We start from the raw sequence: 21,210 nt of genomic DNA on the forward strand, positions 1-21,210 counted from the left end.
TTTTCTCGTATTAGTAGTAAAGATGCAGCACACATCAGTGGAAAATGTTTAACAGCGATTCTTTAATAGTTTTGATAATTTGCCAGGAAATAAGTAACTTTTAAAATAAATTAGACTGATTTTGTAATTTTTTTATTTTCGTATCTTACTTTCATATTGTGAATTAAATTAAGCCTTAAAACAATTTCATTGCAGGCAATGTATTTTATTGTAGCCACATGAATTTTTAGTCCAATAAAGCTGATTTGTATTTTAAAAAAATGGTTCGATGAACCCTCTGCCAGGCACTTAAATGTGATTTGCAGACTATCCATGTAGATGTAGATCTACCGATTTCCGTCCCGTTCGGATAATTTCTTAATGGTGCATCTTTTTTAGTGTATCATTGCCTGAGTGGAACAATTGTGCTCTTCATTCGATAGTTCTCTTCATGCAACGGCAGCTTTCCTTTATTTAGTCGTTACGGAAAAAAATGCAATCCGTTGAGTATAGCCGAGTTTTGGACTCGCCACTGAAAAAGGCTTTGTGTGACCTGTGGCTCGTTTGTTCCACAGCTGCTGCTGAAGCCAAAGTTCAGCTGCATCGAGAAAATCAAGACGATCGGCAGCACTTACATGCTGGCTTCAGGGCTGCGGCCTGGCAAGGAGGACGGCGGAGGGGTAAGTGCAGAGCCACGTCGCGCCCCGCCTCGCTGCTCTCACCCGCGCGCCGACTGCTCCGCTCCACCCTCCACTCCTACCCTGGCAGTGGCTCCATTCCGCCCCACGCTGCTGCCACTACATTCCTCCTCTTCAGGTTTCCTATCTCTACATAGAGCATCCCAAGCTTCCTACAGTGACGAACAGTAGGAAAAATAAAAATAAATGCGATTTCTTAGTTTTATCCGTTTGCAGCCGCATTAGTCTCACTCCTTCTCGGCCCTGTAGCCAAGGCCGCTAAAGCATCCAGTTACTCTACTGGCCATTGAAATTGCTGCACCAGGAAGGTGACGTGATACAGGCGCGAAATTTAACCGGCAGGAAGAAGATGCTACGATATGCAAATGATTACATTTTCAGAGCATTCACACAAGGTTGGCGCCGGTGGTGACACCTACAATGTGCTGACATGAGGAAAGTTTCCAACCGATTTCTCATACACAAACAGCAGTTTACCGATGAAACGTTGTTGTGATGCCTCGTGTAAGGAGGAGAAATGCGTACCATCACGTTTCCGACTTCGATAAAGGTCGGATTGTAGCCTATCGCGATTGCGGTTTATCGTATCGCGACATACCTGCTCGCGTTGGTCGAGATCCAATGACTGTTAGCAGAATATGGAATCGGCGGGTTCAGGAGGGTAATACGGAACGCCGTGCTGGATCCCAGCGGCCTCGTATCACAAGCAGTCGAGATGACAGGCATCTTACCCGCAAGGCTGCACAGTCACGTCTCGATCCCTGAGTCAACAGATGGGGACGTTTGCAAGAGAACAACCATCTGCACCAATAGTTCGACGACGTTTGCAGCAGCATGGACTATCAGCTCGGAGACCATGGCTGCGGTTACCCTCGACGCTGCATCACAGGTAGGAGCGCCAGCGATGGTGTACTCAACGACGAACCTGGGTGCACGGATGGCAAAACGTAATATTTTCGTATGAATCCAGGTTCTGTTTACAGCATCATGATGGTCGCATCCGTGTTTGGCGACATCGCGGTGAACGCACATTGGAAGCGTGTACTCGTTATCGACATACTGGCGTATCAACCGGCGTGATGGTATGGGGTGCCATTGGTTACACGTCTCGGTCACCTCTTGTTCGCACTGACGGCACTTTGAACAGTGGACGTTACATTTCAGATGTGATACGAGCCGTGGCTCTACCCTTCATTGGATCCCTGCGAAACCCTACATTTCAGCAGGATAATGCACGACCGCATGTTGCAGGTCCTGTGCGGCCCTTTCTGGATACAGAAAACGTTAGACTGCTGCCCTGGCCAGCACATTCTCCAGATCTCTCACCAATTGAAAACGTCTGGTCAATGGCGGGCGAGCAACTGGCACGTCACAATACGCCAGTCACTGTGGTATAGTGCTGAAGCTGCATGGGCAGCTGTACCTGTACATGCCATCCAAGCTCTGTTTGACTCAATGCCCAGGCGCATCAAGGCCGTTATTACGGCCAGAGGTGGTTGTTCTGGGCACTGATTTCTCAGGATCTATGCACCCAAATTGCGTGAAAATGTAATCACATGTCAGTTCTAGTATAATATATTTGTCCAATGAATATCCATTTATCATCTGCATTCCTTCTTGGTGTAGCAATTTTTTTGGCCAGTAGTGTAGTATACAGTTGGTGGAAGAAGTGTTCACTAACAGTATTCGGCTGGCAGTGGTAGATGTGGTGGCGTAAGTTACTTGATCAACAGACTTGGCACCGATCTCCTCGTTTAAATTTTCAATCTTTCCGCAGTGTCTCGTGAAGCGAGAGCATACGACACTGGTGCTAGCAATAGCACGTTAATGTCTGTTGTCCCCTTGGCGGTGTTCTTGATGAGGAAGCTTTGCGCCACCCTCTCTCTCCTCTCGTCATCATATAATATAAACATGACACCACATTGTTAAAAGATCACTTACAGTCATCTAGACATACCAGATAGACATAAGACACGGCACTCATAAGCGCAAGGAAAGGAGCCATTGTCCGCAGAGAAAGAAAACAATTACGATTAGGTGAGAATAATTCCACACGAAACTTACCTCTTACTGTCACTAAAACTGTAGATACTGACTGGCTTGTCCACACACAGCTCTCCCAAATTTCATGGACTGAGGAAAAAGTGAAAAATTAGTGTGTTTACGGGAAATACACTTGAAATAATAAAGTGGTTGGACAATTCCAAAACAATAATGTTAGAAAACATACCGACAGGTGCTAAGGGACTCTCTTTGTGCTACCAGTTTCACTTTACAAGATCATCTGACAGCAGATCTACAAAAAATGTCCAAATGTGTGTGAAATCTTATGGGACTTAACTGCTAAGGTCATCAGTCCCTAAGCTTACACACTACTTAACCTACATTATCCTAAGGACAAACACACACACACCCATGCCCGAGGGAGGACTCGAACCTCCGCCGGGACCAGCCGCACAGTCCATGACTGCAGCGCCTAGACCGCTCGGCTAATCCCGCGCGGAGCAGAGCTTCACCTTAGCGTATCTGTGTAAGTGTGTCCATAATGATTTCCACACTAACAGCGTCATAAATCTGCGTACTGGTTGCCTCCTCTTGCTGGAAAGCACTTTTGTAAGCCTGCATAGAATATATGGTGCTGTATAACTCGATTGGTAAACAGAGAAAGTAATACGTCTTTAAATAGGTAATGGGGTACTTAAAATACAAGCGAAAAGAAGCACGCACGCACTAAAAATATGGAATGAACAATTTAAGAACGCTGTACTTAAAAGAATAAATATTACCCAGAAAGGTTCAACATCATGAATACAACCAAAATGAAAAAATAATGGTGAGTCCTAGTGAGGAGTCTCAAGGCAAACAACCAGTGAAGAATGGAAGCAAATTCTAACGAGACGAGAATATGACATGACTTGAGCACAAAGACTTTGATTCCCTATTTTCGAAAACAAGTGAATGACTTTTTTCATATTTTCGCGGGCGCAAAGATTGTTTCGTAAAATTTCCGATGTGCAGCCGTATAAATTAGACTTCTTCTAATATTTCGGCTGTATACCGTCCAGCCATCTTCAGAGTGAGCCGAGTTGAGTGACGCTCCAGCACTTGCTCCGTCCTTTTAAACCCGCGGACCGCACCAATGAGCATGCGGCCACACATACACAAGGCGCCAGAGACGTTGATCGGCGGCAACGAGGTATGACATACGCATGGAATGAGATCTACGGCTGCCTGTCGATATCTCCGTGTCGATCGACCTCGCAGCCATACATCTAACTGCGTACTGAAACAATTATGGCCCAAGTTTTCGCGGGGGCCGATTGGTGGGTCTGATATCTTGCAAGTACGCTTTTTTCTGATTAAAATATGAGGTCAAGTTGGTAATGTTTAGTTACCAGTCATTTGGCTTGCGTTAGGGGTAAATTACGAATTAATTATCCCTCGTCGGACCCTGAATGCAGTGGTGAGACACTTTACAAATAATCAGTGAGCGGCTGAGTGAAAGGTCGCCACTGGTGAAGAGCGACAGCTCCTTCACTGTGACCTTGGGAGGTGAACGTCATTGTTCACCACCTCGACAGGGTCGGCTAGGTTATTGGTAGGCTGTTAGGCAGTGGATCACGTGCGCTCTGTGCCTGTGCAAGTCCACAGAGCATGGCGGCCAGTCAACCAGCGAATGACAATCAGTGGGTGATGGATGAATGCAGCAGACGGGCGACATAAGACCGATGATAATATTCGGAGGTTGTGTGTGCAGTCCCGATTAAATTTGGTCCCTCCTCTTATGCACCCTCTTATGCACTCTCTTCTACACGAGTTTCTTCCATAGCTAGTCATAAATAATGTTAATCTGTCTGTGATACAAGTAGTGACTATCGTCCAACCATTCGACTTTTGATACCGTTTAAATCGAAGGCATCAAGGAGACTGAAAGAAGTTCTACCTAGAATGTCCTCGTAGAAAATCAATTCTTATTTTACACATAACATTTGTGTAATACGTACGCAGATAATGTCACCATGATTCAATAGTCCAACGTCACACCTTTTACTATTTGGAAACTAAAACAAACAATAAAACCCATCATTACATGCTCTCTTTATATAAATGAGGCACTTAGTATCAAAATCGGCCAAATCATTGAAGGCATATTTTTCAGTGTGGACAGAAAAACCTCTAGTCACAAAACAAAGATGGCCACAAATGTTATTCTTTCATAGTTACATCCTTAATGGTTTAATATTTAAGTTCTATTTTTTCAGTTTTGACTTGCCCATCTTTGTTGCAATTTTATGTAATTTTATTGTCGTTTTATAAAACTATTTTTTTAAGTACCAAAAAAGTCTTTTAAATAAAGCAATTACAATAAAAAGTAACATTGCAATTACTTATCTTTAAAACAATAAAAAAGCATTTTATCGTAAATACGCACTGGCATATCAAGGAGGACATCCGAAAACTGAGTACAATACCAAGCAGGATTTCTCTCACTAAAAGCTTGTAGTTTGCTCATATCTTGAACACAATAAAAAGGAAATGATTTGCAAATAATCAGACATGTTATTAGAATCAGTCCACATAAACTGAGTAATACTGTTGTTTTAAGTCTTCGCTTTTGCTCTCACATTAGATATTTCAGGTGAACCACAGACGCAATGTACACATTACAATACATGATAATGACAAAAGAACGCCGTCAATACTGAAATTGTTTTTCGTTGCTTGACGGCAGTTTCTAAATTCACTGCCTGTAAGACCTGGCCCATTCTGTCACACAACCTAGAATACAGTGCTGTCTAACACGAAGAAATGTTCGATTTTGAAGCACATTCTTGTTTCATCTGATAGTGATCTGAAATGATAACTTGAGCTCATTTTCGAAAATTTAATGACTTGGCCGGTTTTGATACTAGATACCTCAAATAGCCATATCATTTGTACTAAGAGACGGATGATAGCCGTACGCATTGCTGGAGATAGCCCTTCAAAATGTTTTTTGTCACCGCGTTATCCTTGGTTCAATACTCTCAGGTTCACATTTTGTAGAGTTACTCAGTTATTGGACATTAGGTCACGAATTTAAAGAAACAGTCCATTCTGTACACGGCTTTTTGAAGCAGTTCTGTTTAAAGGCAGCACTGTCTGCTTAATCAATATTGTGTCTAAAGTCATTTTGACCAATACTTTCTTTGGCAGAAGACAAGTTTCAAGCATAAATTAATATTTAACATCTTTAATTGCTGTCCTTCACAAAATGTTTTCTTTTCGAAGTGGCTGTTGACAATTATTTGATTGAGTCGGGTTGTCGAGAATAAGACAGTAAGGATGACATTTAAAAATAAGAGCAACTTACTATTTGTGAAATATATAAAATTGTAAAAGCAACTTGCTAATCCATGTCAATCGTGCCCGTTGTGTATAATGATCATTTTAATTTAGCTTCTGATATCAAGACATTCCAGTTTGCAGTAGCTGGTCGCTTATCAACATTGTACGTGCAGTTCATTCATTAAGCATGTAGCACAGCAATTCAAATTAAATCATAGTTGCAGGGAGGAGTAAATTCAGAGTAAAATGTTGCAAGATTTCTTCAAAGTAGTTAGTCTTCTAACTAGATGGTTTACATCTTTGGAGGAAATTTTGTCCTTAGGAGACAGAGTCTGCTGCTGATGTCGACCACTTCTTCAGTGTGCGTGTGTGCTGCACGAGGGTAATCCAGGAAGTAACGGTCTATAAGGCGTTGCCGCTGCGCAGACTGGTATCAGGCTTCTACCCATGTCGTATGTTTCCTGGACCTCTTGTCTCGGTTTTGTTGAGTGCCAGTGGAAACAACTCGTTGTTATGCACTCTGTGATAGTTTACAATAAACTGTGTGATGAGAAGGTCCGCCGACCGTAAGGTCATAGCTGTTTTTCATGTTTTGAATGGTCTCAAGTTGAGATCTGCAAAAATGGTTCAAATGGCTCTAAGAACTATGGGACTTAACATCTGAGGCCATCAGTCCCCTAGACTTAGAACCACTTAAACCTAACTAACCTAAGGACATCACACACATCCATGCTCGAGGCAAGATTCGAACCTCTGACCGTAGCAGCAGCACAGTTCCGGACTGAAGCGCCTAGAACCGCTAGGCCACAGCAACCGGCTCTGCGAAAATCTGCCACCAGCTAAACAAAGGGTATCATTATAGGATGGTGAAGAGATGTGAAATGTTCACCAATGGACGGACAGACGTGCATAACGAAACTCGAACCAAACATCCGTCACTTACCACAGATGATATGAAAAACTCCAAATATTTCTCCTTATTTGCTCGGCAAAACTGTCTTGACTATAGCGAAATTCGTACACAATATGTTTCCCGACGACGGAACGACTCTGACAAAACGGAAAATAGCTGCAACATTTACATTTTCGCAACAGTATCACGGAAATGGAAATGTTTTACTTGATCAAATTTTTACCGGTGGTGAGGCGTGGGTGAATCACTTCATCGTACTGAAGTGGAATCATCCGATTATCATCGAAAAAACAGTACAAAAGCGAAAAATGTCAAAATAACTCGTCTTCTCTCTATCTATCTGTCTGTCTGTCTGTCTCTATTCTGTTTTTTCCTAACAGATTTCATATGAAAAGACACTACACACCAAAAAAATTACGGCGAAGATTCCAAAATCATAGTCACGAAATTCTTTTATTTATTTATTTATTTATTGTTCCGTGGGACCAAATTAAGGAGAAGTCTCCATGGTCATGGAACGAGTCAATACATGGAATTATAACACGATAATAGAAACAGATAAAATGAAATATAAAAAACTTATTCAGGCGACAAGTCGTAAGTTTAAATAAAGAAAATCAACAATGTAACACTGGAGTTTGCTTAATTTTTTAGCTCTTTCAGGAGCTCCTCGACAGAATAGAAGGAGTGAGCCATGAGGAAACTCTTCAGTTTAGACTTAAAAGAGTTTGGGCTACTGCTAAGATTTTTGAGTTCTTGTGGTAGCTTATTGAAATGGATGCAGCAGAATACTGCACTCCTTTCTGCACAAGAGTCAAGGAAGTGCATTCCTCAGGTAGATTTGATTTCTGCCTAGTATCAACTGAGTGAAAGCTGCTAACTCTTGGGAATAGGCTAATATTGCTAACAACAAACGACATTAAAGAAAATATATACTGTGAGGGCAATGTCAGAATTCCCAGATTTTTGAATAGGGGTCGACAAGAGGTTCTCCAACTTACACCACATTTAGCTCGAACAGCCCCTTTTTGAGCCAAAAATACGCTTTTTGAATCAGAAGAATTACCCCAAAAAATAATACCATACGACATAAGTGTATGAAAATATGCGAAGTAGACTACTTTTCGTGTTGAACTGTCTCTTATTTCAGATACTGTTCTAATGGTAAATAAAGCAGCATTTAGTTTCTGAACAAGATCCTGGACGTGGGCTTTCCACAACAGCTTACTATCTATCCGAACGCCTAGGAACTTGAACTGTTCCGTCTCGCTTATAATATGCCCATTCTGTCTGATCAAAATATCGGTTCTTGTTGAATTGTTAGTTAGAAACTGTAAAAACTGAGACTTACTGTGATTTAGCATCAAATTATTTTCCACAAGCCACGTACTTATTTCATGAACTACATTACTTGATACTGTTTCAATATTACGCAGAAGATCCTTCACTACCAAGCTGGTGTCATCAGCAAACAGAAATATTTTTGAATCACCTGTAATACTAGAAGGCATATCATTTATATAAATAATGAACAGCAGTGGCCCCAGCACCGACCCTTGGGGAACGCCCCACTTAACAGTGCCCCATTGCGACTGAACATCACTACCACTCTCAATATTGCGGAGAATTACCTTCTGCTTTCTGTTCTTAAAGTAAGAGGCGAACTAATTGTAAGCTACTCCATAATGGTCCAACTTCTGCAGTAACATTTTGTGGTCAACACAGTCAAAACCCCTCGTTAAATCAAAGAAAACACCTAGCGTTCGCAACCTTTTATTTAATCCGTCCAAAACCTCACAGAGAAAAGAGAATATAGCATTTTCCGTTGTTAAACCATTTCTAAAACCAAACTGTATATTTGACAGCAAATTAAGTGCATTTAAATGCTCCAGTAACCTTGTATATACAACCCTCTCGATAACTTTAGCAAACACCGATGGCATATAAATAGGTCTATAATTGTCAACATTATCCCTGTCTCCCTTTTTATAAAATGGCTTCACTACCGAGTACTTTAATCGGTCAGGAAACCGACCACTCCTAAAGGAAAAGTTACAGACATGGCTAAGTACTTGGCTAACATACATAGAACAATACTTCAGTATTCTGCTAGATACCCCGTCATATCCATGAGAGTTCTTGGTCTTTAGTGATTTAATTATTAACTCAATCTCCCTCTTGTCAGTATTATGGAGGAGCATTTCAGGTAACAGTCTCGGAACACTTTTTTCTAAGAGCGCTATGTGATTCCCTGTTGGGACTAGGTTTCTATTTAGTTCACCTGCTATATTCAGAAAGTGATCATTAAATACTGTACATATAAGCGACTTATCAGTAACATGGACATTCCCACTACGCACTGATTCTATATCCTCGACCTGTCTCTGCAGACCAGCCACTTCCTTTACGATTGACCATATGGTTTTAATTTTATCCTGAGACTTAGCTATTCTATCTGCACACCACATACTTTTTGCCTTCCTAATAACATTTTTAACCACCTTACAATACCGTTTGTAATGGGCTGCTGCATTTAGATTTTGCCTGTTTCTAACGTTTTGATATAATTGCCTCTTTGTTCTACAAGATATTCTTATCCCTCTAGTCATCCACCCAGGCTGCTTGTTAGTGCTAGTACCCTGTTTTGAACGTTCTAACGGAAAGGAACTTTCAAAGAGCACGAGAAAAGCCTTGAGAAAAGCATTATATTTATCAGCTACTGTATCAGCGCTATAAACATCTTGCCACTCTTGTTCCTTCATAAGGTTTATGGCTCTGAGCACTATGGGACTCAACTTCTGAGGTCATTAGTCCCCTAGAACTTAGAACTAGTTAAAGATAAGGTTTACAAAGGTCTCTACAGCAACTGGATCAGATTCCCTAAACCGTTGATAACTATATTTAACATGTGTTGCAGCACGAAAATCTTTTAGAGTTAAAATTTGTGCATCATGATCCGAAGGCCATTCACCTTTTTGCTAACAGAATGCCCTTCTAGTAATGAGAGAATGCCCTTCTATCGGTATTGTGCATTCTCACGAAAATTCCCTCCCTGACATTACTGCTGCAACCGGAGGGCTCGCTGCTAATTTCGATGGGGAAGTTTTGAACCTCCTCTTTCCAGTTTGCAACATATTTCTAGAGATTTTCGTTTTCTCACTGTCAGCGAGATCCGGGGCAGAAAATGGTTAGGAACTGATGCCGAGGTGGAGAATGCTCTGAACAAACTTGAGGGACTGGCAGGAGTCGCCTACACCATGTTACCTCTAAAGCTCTTGGACAGATATGAGATACGCTCAAACAGAAGAAATGATTACGCAGAGAGTTTCAGTTTCGTATGTGACGTGTTTTCGTTGACAAAATAGGTTGTTGAATTTATTGAAGTCAAAGGATCTTTAGTTGCTGGATCACCCACGTGCTTGTGTGTGTGTGTGTGTGTGTGTGTGTGTGTGTGTGCGTCATCGACACTAACGCTAATGAGATTCTGTGTTCCGGCGCTGCGCCTTCGACCCGCCGCGCCCACATTGCAGGACGAAGCCAAAGTAAGTGTGGAGGCACGCCAGTTGCCGTGCCCGTAGTCGCCGCTGTTTCTGTGTGTGTGCTGCCGCCTCCTCTCACCAGCGCCTTAATCAGCTCGCCCCGACACCGCGCCACAGGCCGGGTGCCCGCTTCGCTTCGCGCAACGCTTTGCCGCTTTCGTCGTCGCAGCCGCCGCCGCCGCCGCCGCCTCCGCTGCTGCTGCTGCTACTGCTACCGCTGCACTGTGACGTCACCGCTGAGCCGGAAATTAAACCGGCGAAACTCAAAGCGGGAGCCCGCACTGCGTGCCAATAATCCCAGCTGCGGAATCTGAACGCCTCACTTTACATCTGCGTTCGACCGAAAAATGCCTCGCAGCGAAACTCGCGTTAGGCGGCCGTCCTTGTTCGCTTACTGGTGGGCGCAACGGAACGCGAAGTTTTGAAAAATCGGAATTAATTGCCCCTCGTCCAGTGTTGCGGAAATCGAGGCGTGTTATCAGAGCCAAGGGAAAAGCATTAGCCGGGACAGTATTTCCCGATGAATTCGAATCGTCCGCTAGTCAAAGCCGCCCAAGATTCTTGTAATTCTACAGTAGGCCACAGCGGTGATGCATCTCTCTATTGCAAAGAGAAGAGCCCATTCTTAAGGGGGATAGGACGTCAATCGGGCCGACTTGGAGCAGGAGAGGCACCACAGGACATTTTAATTTCCACTGCCTACACTTTTACAAATAAATTCATAAAACTTTGTCATTATGACCAGGAAGGATTCAGAATTCATACTCATAGCAGTGAAAATGCAAAAACATATCAAAATAATTTTTTTTAGATATGAAATTTCATCATTTTTTCACTTACTGTTGGCTGCATTTGTTGCTATAGGTACATTTTTCTTCACAAGTAAGAGAGATTCTTTGGTGAATTTTGCACAGCATACAAACCATACTTACAGGTGTATTAAACTCTAGTATTTTCCAAATCTATTAAAAACTGTGGTAAAAATTGAGATAATTAACTACAAAATTTGATTTTTTTCTAAACATAAAGTTTAAAACGTAACAGCTCATTCATTTTTTCATAAATTGAATAGGTTCTAGAGTTTCAGACACCTGTAAGTATAGTTTGTATGCTGTGCAAAATTCATCGAACAGCCTCTCTTACTTATGAAGAAAAGTGTACCTATAGCAACAAATGCAGCCAATAGTATGTGAAAAAATGATGAGACTTCAAATGTAAAAAAAATTATTTTGTTATGTTTTTGAACTTCCACTGCTACGAGTGTGAATCCTGAATCCTTCCTGGTCATGCTGACAAAGTTTTTTGAATTTGCTTGTTAAAGTATAGACAGTGGAAATTAAAATGTCCTGTGGTGCCTCTCCTGATCCAAGTCGGCCCGTTTGACGTCCTACCCCCCTTAAAGGTGTCTGGATAGATACCGAGTTTCAGATATCTGTGGATTTATGTAGAGGTTTTATATGCTCCATTCGCATTAAATTTTTATGCGTGAGGGACAGAAGTCAGCAGCCAATAGCTATTCGACCACGTATAAGACTGCAGTCAAAAAACGTTGTTAATAAAGGAGGATAGGAGATATCGAATCATGCAAGATGTGCCACACAAGCGTAGGCCGGGAATGCAAGTGTTTTGAACAGTCGCCAGTGGTTCTACCCTGCATACCAGACCAAACATTGCAGTTACACCACACTCCAAAAGGGTCAGATCAAGTTCAGCGGGTCTTAAGCCTCACGATGTCCTCAGACTAGATTTAAAACGTCCAGTGAGCATTGTCGAAAATGGTCAAGAACGCACTGCAAACTGTCTTTTGCGATGGCGTATTGTGTGGGAATCAACGCTGCAAGGAGAGTGGTTGTTCCATTGACGCCATTTGTACCACCCTCTGAGGTTCTTTCCAGTTGATTCTGAGCGGCGCTGTGTGTAAGATGTTTTCCTATGACACACTTAAGAAAACTGCGTGATTTCAACGCTGAGTGTCGCATTTCTGAACTCCATCGCCGAAGCGGCAAAAGAAGAGGTGAAATGGTGGGTAAGGGAGGATGTGACGACCCTGTCATCGTGTGTCACGACCACGGTGGCGTTGGGCAGAATTACGGAAATTTGGTGCCAGTGTGACGTCATTAACTCGCCTTACACCTCACATGAACCTTTCAGCTGTGGCCTGTGGTCTATATTTCGCACCTGTCGACAAGTTGCTCTTTCAAGCGTCTCTTAGACCGAGAGTGACGTCGGAACGAGCCACGCTTTCTCACTATTACAGAGGAGGGTTGTGGCCATCTCTGAGCCAAGTTTCAAACGTGTGCACCGCAATGCGAGACAATTACGAACTTTGAAAAAGTCTTCAGAACGATGACTGAAGTATTCCAGTGGAAAGTCGTAATGTACTAGGGGTTCAATGCTACTTTTCTCCATCCGTAACCTTATGTAGCGTCATGTCCAGTAAACATGGCTGACATTTGGCACCGAAAGATTTCCTGCGGAAAGACAATTCATTGCCCGCAAAGAAGTTCAATGAAGGATGCAAAAACACACAAGCATGAAAAATCGATTTAAGTGATTTAAGGTGAAAGAACCACCTACATTTATTTGTGTAGTAACATCTTCATTATGTAGAATTGTCTCCTCCACCAAATCTTAGAGTGCTCTTCGTCCCGACAGAATTTCGGAGTTCAAATAACGCATGCTATAGAGACGGTTCTGAGAAGAGAACCACGATTCCTATATAAACTGGATCTTCAGTTGATAACCCCAAAACTTAAGCACGAACAACTATCTATTGTAATTATTGCAGTGTCTACGTCTTAACCGGCTCTGTATTGATAGACGTTCGTCATCCTGATGTCAAACAGCCAGAGACGGTTTTCTACAAGTGCTAATGGGCGCCACTAGAAACGCACACATCTGCACAGTCTCTGGCACTGCACTGGTCGTATCAGAGATATACGATTTCAAACGGAGGCTTACAGACAGTCATCTTTCTAGCGCACCGATCGTGCGTGGAACAGCGTGGTTGAACTCCTATTAGAAGAGTTCTTCACCACATACAGAAGATCGCTTGCGTAGTATAGATGTTGATGTAAAGCACGGCAGTTTACGTAATTTATAGTAGTAACTGGACATAAACGCCAGTCAAACTGTATTTTTTTCGTAATACTTAAATGTTATATTAGGCAGTCGCAAGACCATTTTAATCGCTAAAAAATCGCATGGTCCAATGCATCTTCATTCTCGTCGTATACCGAATCCACCGTCTTGTGGATTGTGACCTCTTCATATTTATTTCTTATATTGTATTTGAAAAATATAATTCGTAATATTTAACTGTCTCATCCCGTATTACTATAGAAATAACAGTTGTAGTCTGGAGGAAATGGTAAGTGCAAGAGTGGAAATCACGGTGCTTTTGCACTAAGATTCCTAACCACAAAAATCTGCTGCGTAATCGATCGAAGCCCCCACTGATTTCTGCAGATCAGTCTTTCTGCAAATTTCCCCCATTTTTGATAATATTAATAGAACAAGATATTATCAAATAAAATATGACTGAAAATATGATCTAGGATAGGTACTCCACTTTACGAGAAAACCCACTACTCTTAACATCTAAATCGAACTAAAACTTGCTATTTATTTAACAACACACATGCGGATTAGTTAATGGAGCCAACGAGTTCTCTGATAAGAAATTACGTTTTTCCAGAAGGGCCTAAATGTATCTACAGTCTAGCATTAACAGAACGCCATGCAGTGTCCATCAGCGTCACCGCCAATTTTCGTATACTAACAGAAAAGCAACTTCTCACAACTTGAAATAGAAATTATGTAAACAAGCAACTTTTGAGCCAGTCACAATTCACTAAGTAAATTTCCAGTTGTTATATAGCTGCGCAATGGGCTACGTGACCATTTACATCGCAACTTTCCAACGCATCTCAAATCATCTGTCGTTCATTTTAACGCTTTCTGAAGTTTTAGCGTACATGTTGTATGCTTTTAAGCCAGTAGTACCAATAATTATTCTCATTTAATGTCATTCACAGTGTTAATTGCACCAGATAACCGATAATGTAGTAAATATTAATTGTGCATTACCATTCGGAGTTCTGCAACACACACGCTCTGTCTAGCAACTCAGAGTTCTCGCTTTCAGGCGGCCGTAAAATCATTTACTGATGGGTAGCATTGCTGATAGTATAGCTCTATGAAAACCTCCCAATAATTTGTAACTACGATATAGATATTAACACACCAATTGATTTAAGAACAGCGAATGCAAGAGAACCCAACCAATTTTATGTGTCGTATATGAAAAAGCCTTAGGCGCACTTTGTTTACAAGAAAGCCAAAACATTTCTGACAGACAAGCAGTTACAATTTCTTAGGTTTTCCCCAGCATATATTTTCGAGACATATTGGTGATGATATTTTCTGTATTTCGACGTTTGACCTAGTCTGGGTGTAGTCCAGCACTACACCTCCAGGAATTACAGTCGGAACCAAATTAAACAGAAACGATCGTATAGAAAGTCCTGTAGGACAGACCAACCAAACAGAACACTAAGGACGTGCGACAGAGCCACTCAAGAAACTACTTACACTAAGTTTTCACGTCTTCTTCTACAGTAGTGCTGTAGAGTATAGGATCCTTATAAGATAGAATTGACAGAAAACGTTGTGAAAGTTCAAAGAAGAGCGTGTTCATTTTGTGTTATAGCTAAAGGTGGGAGAGCATTTCATGGGTGTGATAAGCAGATTATGACTTTAACCACTGAAAGAAGTAAGTGTTCCACTGCGGCGAAATCTTTTCTCAAAATTTCAATGCACGATCTCCTTCAATTACCAAATCATTTTGTTGCCCCACCCCTGCCAACTACACAGTGAAGAATGACTCTCGCCATAAAATTAGAGAATTTAGGGTTCGCACGGACATATTTAGGTTTTCATTCTTCCCCACGAGATATTCTAGGGTGAAACGACAGAGATACGATATGAAAATGGTGTATTGCACCAACAGTCAAGCGCTAAAGTTCGTGTTGCGGAATAACCATGTAGATGTAGAAGCTGTTACTTACTATATCACTCCTCCATATATTGTGCAGAACCATCGGTCTTCTGAGTAAATTATTAGTTACGCAAAACAGACTGAAAGCCAGAGGTTACGATGGCAACATTCCACATGTACGTGGCCTGTTGACTGCTGCAGCTTACTGCTTCTGCTCACTTCTTTTTGTTGCTTCATTTTCATTATTTCGCTGCTTCCTTCTCGTTAAACTGCAGTTTATTTTCCGCTGTAAAATGTAGCATGTATTATTTGCTGTCGTAGATGGTCTGCGTTGTTTCTTGTTTCCGTTACACTCAAGTAGCATGATAGTGTCTAATGTAGCAGTACATTATTTGAATAATACAGTTTTCTTTTCACTACAGTATCTTTTGTGGTCTGGAAGTCGAAAGCTGATTTACGGATTTATTTTTTTCTACTGCATGCTTGATTCAATTTTCTGCATTTTAGTGTCTAATATATTTTTCCTTTGGAGTGTTACTGTTTTATTTTAGCTCTCATTAATTTGTAACTCAACTTGTAATTGATTTATCTTTTCTAACTTTCGTATAGTATTGAAATAATCTTTCTTTTCAGTACATACTATTCTTTAAAGATGAAAAAGTGATAGTTCTCTTCTGTCGTATAGAGAAGTGAGCGTAAATATCGCAGGAGTTTTCTGAGTCCTTATATCACAAATATCGTAACTCAGCGTCAGTTCATTTCAATCTACGTAAATGGAGTACAGCATTACGAAAAATAAAAAACTGCAGGACTGTCAGTAATGACATTTCCCAGGATATCATTCAGATAGGCTGCAATAATAGCAATGTCTGGAGGATAATAATATAAATTTCAAGAACATTCAAACAAAGTGGGAACCTTTTTCTTCACTGAACTGTGGCGAACTGGCTTCGAACCGTATCGATCGCTCATACGTGGACGCGAATCCACCACTTCTGCTGTAACTTGAGGGACACATTCGAATAAAGTCAATCTATAAAATGCTCGTTCTAGTTGTTTTCATGAATTCTTAAATAGCATCGTAAAGTAGCTAGGATTTTTGCGTAATGTATCAGTGACTTCACTCGTCTCCCATTGAGGATTCCTTAGGACTAGAGATGGCGAAACGACTCGAAATGGACTTTTTGGCAACTTCAGTTTTATATTTTCGTAATCTCGATAAAAGTGTGGTGTTGTTCCTCTTGCCATATCGAGGCATAGCCAAAGACAACCCATTCTTCATCGTGTCCCAATTATTATTAGTTCAGCCGTGTAAATGATAATCTTTGACATGACGACGCTTGAGAATTAATTCAGTTCTCCGTCATTCCGAGGTTAATTACGCTGCTATGCAAGGACGAAAGTAACATTCTCATGATGCATCACTGCTATGTATAATGGACAGTTAAATGTAAACGAGGGAGACGGAAAAAGTAAGTAAACTGTCAGTTACTTCAAAAGCAGTAGCCATAACTGTTAATACATCTACTCCAGTGTGAGACAAGATGCCCAGTGCCTTCATGGAAAAATATTTGCAGTTCCCTGCGGAACCATGATTGCCCCAGACGTGCACCTCTTCCTCCGAAACAAATCAACAGCCACGAATGCCTTTCTTCAGGGCTCCAAAAATATGCAAATCGCATGGGGAGGGATCGGGACCGTATGGAGAATGTGTTAGGGCTTCCGGTGAAACTTCTGTAGCCTAGTGGACACAACCAAGGCAACATTATGGTCCTCCAGAATCACTACTCAAAGCGAATCTTCTTTCAGCCGAAAAGAGCACGCTACGCTGCTCCTCGTTGGACCAGTCTCTTTGCTCTTGGCACCATCCCTACCGGTGACGCCGATGTGTGGTTGTCAGGCAAAGACACCACCCCCATGGAGTCGCGGAGCCACTGTGGAGCATGAGATGGTATATCTTGCAGTCCCCTTGAATCTTGTTACACGCTATTTGACGAGTGTTCCTTCTTGTCTTTTGCACACTGAATCGGTCATCTGTTGCTGTAGTAGACAGTGGTCACCCACATCCTCTCCTTCGGACAGGAGTGACTGTGGTCTGGAACGCTCGCCATGTACGTCAAACAATGCTGTGAGTAATACCAAAGTCCTTGCCTACACTCGTACCAGCTGATCCTTCTTACAGTTTCCCGACGGCTCTATCCATTATGAAGTCGTCCAGGTGTTGTCACCCGGCATGTTGTAATTAAGACACTTTGTCTTTTCCAGTTCCTTCAATTGACTCGTGTTACGGAGGCAGCCCCATTTAACACTATAATCACGCTGGCCTCACGCCATATGTACACGACAGGGAGACCTCTGGCAACATGCACCAGCGCTTACACACATTCCACCAATAACTTGACATGTTATGTTACTTGATCTACCGTGTCCTTAAGTTTTGCAGAACAGTGTAGTTTTCTTAATTGTTAGTAGTTTCATGATTTTAATCTCTGAACTAAATAAGCTGACATTTCATCAGACAATGTGGTCCTCATTCAGAGTAGTGCAGTAGGCATCACGTTGTCCACGTGTGAGCCAGTTGCCGGGCTCAAGCAGTGTGCTAAACAGAGCGCCATCGAGGTACCGACCCGTGCGTCTGTTGCAGGACGCTTGCCGCCAGCAGGAGCACAATGTGGTCATCCTGGTTGAATTCGCCGTTCAGCTGATGACCATTCTCGACCAGATCAACAGGGAGTCCTTCCAGAGGTTCAAGCTCAGAATAGGTGAGTCGCCACATCACCCTAGTCTTACATCCTTTTTTCCCCATCAGGCTAAATATTCAAAATACAAAGGGCGTTAATAATTAATGCAACCCTTTTTTCACAGCCAGTTTGATTTGAAAAAATGCGGAATTTACTGTGGGACATTGTGGAGTATTCTCGGTTCAGACACTATAGGTTCATGAAGTTCCGATAGGTGGCGACACTATACTTACAAGGAAACCTCCCCATCGCACCCCCCTCAGATTTAGTTATAAGTTGGCACCGTGGATAGGCCTTGAGAAACTGAACACAGATCAATCGAGAAAACAGGAAGAAGTTTTGTGGAACTATGAAAAAATAAGCAAAATATACAAACTGAGTAGTCCATGCGCAACATAAGCAACATCAAGGAGACACTGAGCTGAGGAGCGCCGTGGTCCCGTGGTTAGCGTGAGCAGCTGCGGAACGAGAGGTCCTTGGTTCAAGTCTCCCCTCGAGTGAAAAGTTTACTTTCTTTATTTTCGCAAAACTATTATCTGTCCGTTCGTTCATTGACGTCTCTGTTCACTGTAATAAGTTTAGTGTCTGTATTTTGCGACCGCACCGCAAAACCGTGCGATTAGTGGACGAAAGGACGTGCCTCTCCAATGGCAACCGAAAACATTTGATCGCAAGGTCATAGGTCAACCGATTCCTCCACAGGAAAACACGTCTGATATATTCGATACGACACTGGTGACGGCATGTGCGTCACAGGAATATGTTGTCGACCAACCTAACTTGTACACTTGGCGAATGGGTAAAAAGATTCTTGTACCTTGCCCGATTTAGGTTTTCTTTTGGATGTGATAATCACTCCCAAAAAAGTGATCGCATCGGACGGACGAACGGACAGATAATAATTGTCTGAAAATAAAAAATTAAAATTTTCTCCGGAGGGAAGACTTTAACCAAGGACCTCTCGTTCCGCAGCTGCTCACACTAACCACGGGACCACGGCGCTCCTCATCTCACGTTCTCCTTGATGTTGCCTATGTTACGCATGGACTACTCAGTTTGTATATTTTGCTTATTCTTTTCATAGTTCCACACAACTTCTTCCTGTTTTCTCGATTGATCTGTGTTCAGTTTTTCAAGACCTATCCACTGTGCCAACTTATAACTAAATCTGAGGGGGGTGCGATGGGGAGGTTCCCTTGTTAGCTTTCAAAATAGCGTCTGTAATGGACGTGTGTTCCTAGCAGGTAGCTGCCATTGACTTCTTTTGGTGGAAACCCAGAGCATCTCAGATATCTATAGGCGCACGTAGAATGTCTACGGAAACCTGGCAGTGAACAAAAGCATGGTGAGTCGTTGGGCGGGGCGTCAGTGAAGATCCCCCGCGTGCCGACCGGCGGCACACAGCTCTGACTGCTGCCACTCTGGAACGTGCGGACACATTCATTCGAGATGTAGGACGGATCACAATCAAATACCTCGTCCACAACTGGAGGTCTCTGTTAGTAGTGTTGGCATATTCATCCACCAGCTGGGGTACTCTAAGGTGCGTGCCCGCTGAGTTCTCGCTCCTTCCGATTTCCATCTGTTTGGCCCAATGAAGGATGCCCCCCGTGGGAAGCAATAGGTTACTGATGCAGCAAGACGCTGGCTCCTACGTCGACCTGGAGAGTGGTACTGTGCGGGCATACAGCTCCTTCCCACCCAGTAAGGTGGCGTGACGCCGTCGCATTGACCGGAGATTTTGTTGAAAAATAAGGTTTTGTAGCCCAAAAGAGTGAGAATAATGTGGTGTATAGGAATACTGAAAAAAAGTGTTGCATTACTTACTGAAAGCCCGTCGTAGTGTTAGCGAAAGACGCTGTTGCCTACAGCAGACCATAGCTAAGTAGCAGACGACTGGTGATTGGTGCAGCCGCTTTCAGTTGACCCAGAACCTAATTAAATGTCACAAACTGTCTATTAATACGAGGACAACGCCATTAATGTCCGATTAGGCTGTTGGAGATAAATCACTATGAACAGCAACAACCGTAAAATATCGTGTATTAATCGTGTGGACTGACCTAAAGTGGAAACCTTGTAAGGAGCATACAGCGTCCAGGACGTCGTTTTATTCCGAGGTAACTCTAGCTGTTAACCTAACCTTTGCTGAAAAATGATCTTTGACCGAAACCAGTCACTTACTAAAATATATTCCCAACAGCACCTTACAGTGTTACTTTATTCGGTTCCTAAAACTGCTAGTTAAGGATTTATACTTTCTCCGACATCATTAGTTGTCAAACTTCCTGGCAGATCAAAACTGTGTGCCGGACCGAGACTCGAACTCCGGACCTTTGCCTTTCGCGGGCAAGTGCTCTACCAACTGAGCTGCCCAAGCACGACTCACGCCCCGTCCTCACAGCTTTACTTCTGCCAGTACCTCGTCTCCCAGCTTCCAATCTTTACAGAAGCTCTCCTGCGAACCTTGCAGAACTAGCACTCCTGAAAGAAAGGATATTGCGGAGACATGGCCTAGCCACAGCCTGGGGTGTGTTTCCAGAATGAGATTTTCACTCTGCAGCGGAGTGTGCGCTGATATGAAACTTCCTAGCAGATCAAAACTGTGTGCCCGACCGAGACTCGCACACTCCGCTGCAGAGTGAAAATCTCATTCTGGGATCATTAGTTGTCCATTATACACTCATGCTCATAAATTAAGGATAATTCTGATACGTGGTGAAACAACACTCTGGTGGGCGGTTTGTGGGTTTAAATCACCTCGGGTGCATTTGACCTGCGGTCGTCGCACGGTGGCTCAGGCAGCAGTCCACATACACAGAGGTGTGTTCAAATGGCTCTGAGCACTAGGGACTTAACAGCTGAGGTCATCAGTCCCCTTGAACTGAGAACTACTTAAATCTAACTAACCTAAGGACATCACACACATCCATGCCCGAGGCAGGATTCGAACCTGCACAGAGGTGTGTTAATCCATGTTAGAGTACGGTGCAGGGAGTAAGTGTGCAGACGT

At 42.6% G+C, this 21,210-nt stretch overlaps 1 protein-coding gene across 1 annotated transcript in view; it reads left to right on the top strand.

Moving 5' to 3' along the window:
- Positions 1–21,210, top strand: part of LOC126253553 (adenylate cyclase type 2) — a 330,392-nt gene that overhangs the window by 291,829 nt on the left and 17,353 nt on the right. Inside the window, exons 16-17 of the mRNA XM_049954961.1 lie at positions 555–659; positions 18,101–18,218. Coding sequence (XP_049810918.1) covers positions 555–659; positions 18,101–18,218 — 223 coding nt within the window. The remainder of the gene's footprint in view (positions 1–554; positions 660–18,100; positions 18,219–21,210) is intronic.

This window comes from Schistocerca nitens, chromosome 4 (assembly GCF_023898315.1).
Source record: "Schistocerca nitens isolate TAMUIC-IGC-003100 chromosome 4, iqSchNite1.1, whole genome shotgun sequence".
Lineage (NCBI taxonomy): Eukaryota > Metazoa > Arthropoda > Insecta > Orthoptera > Acrididae > Schistocerca > Schistocerca nitens.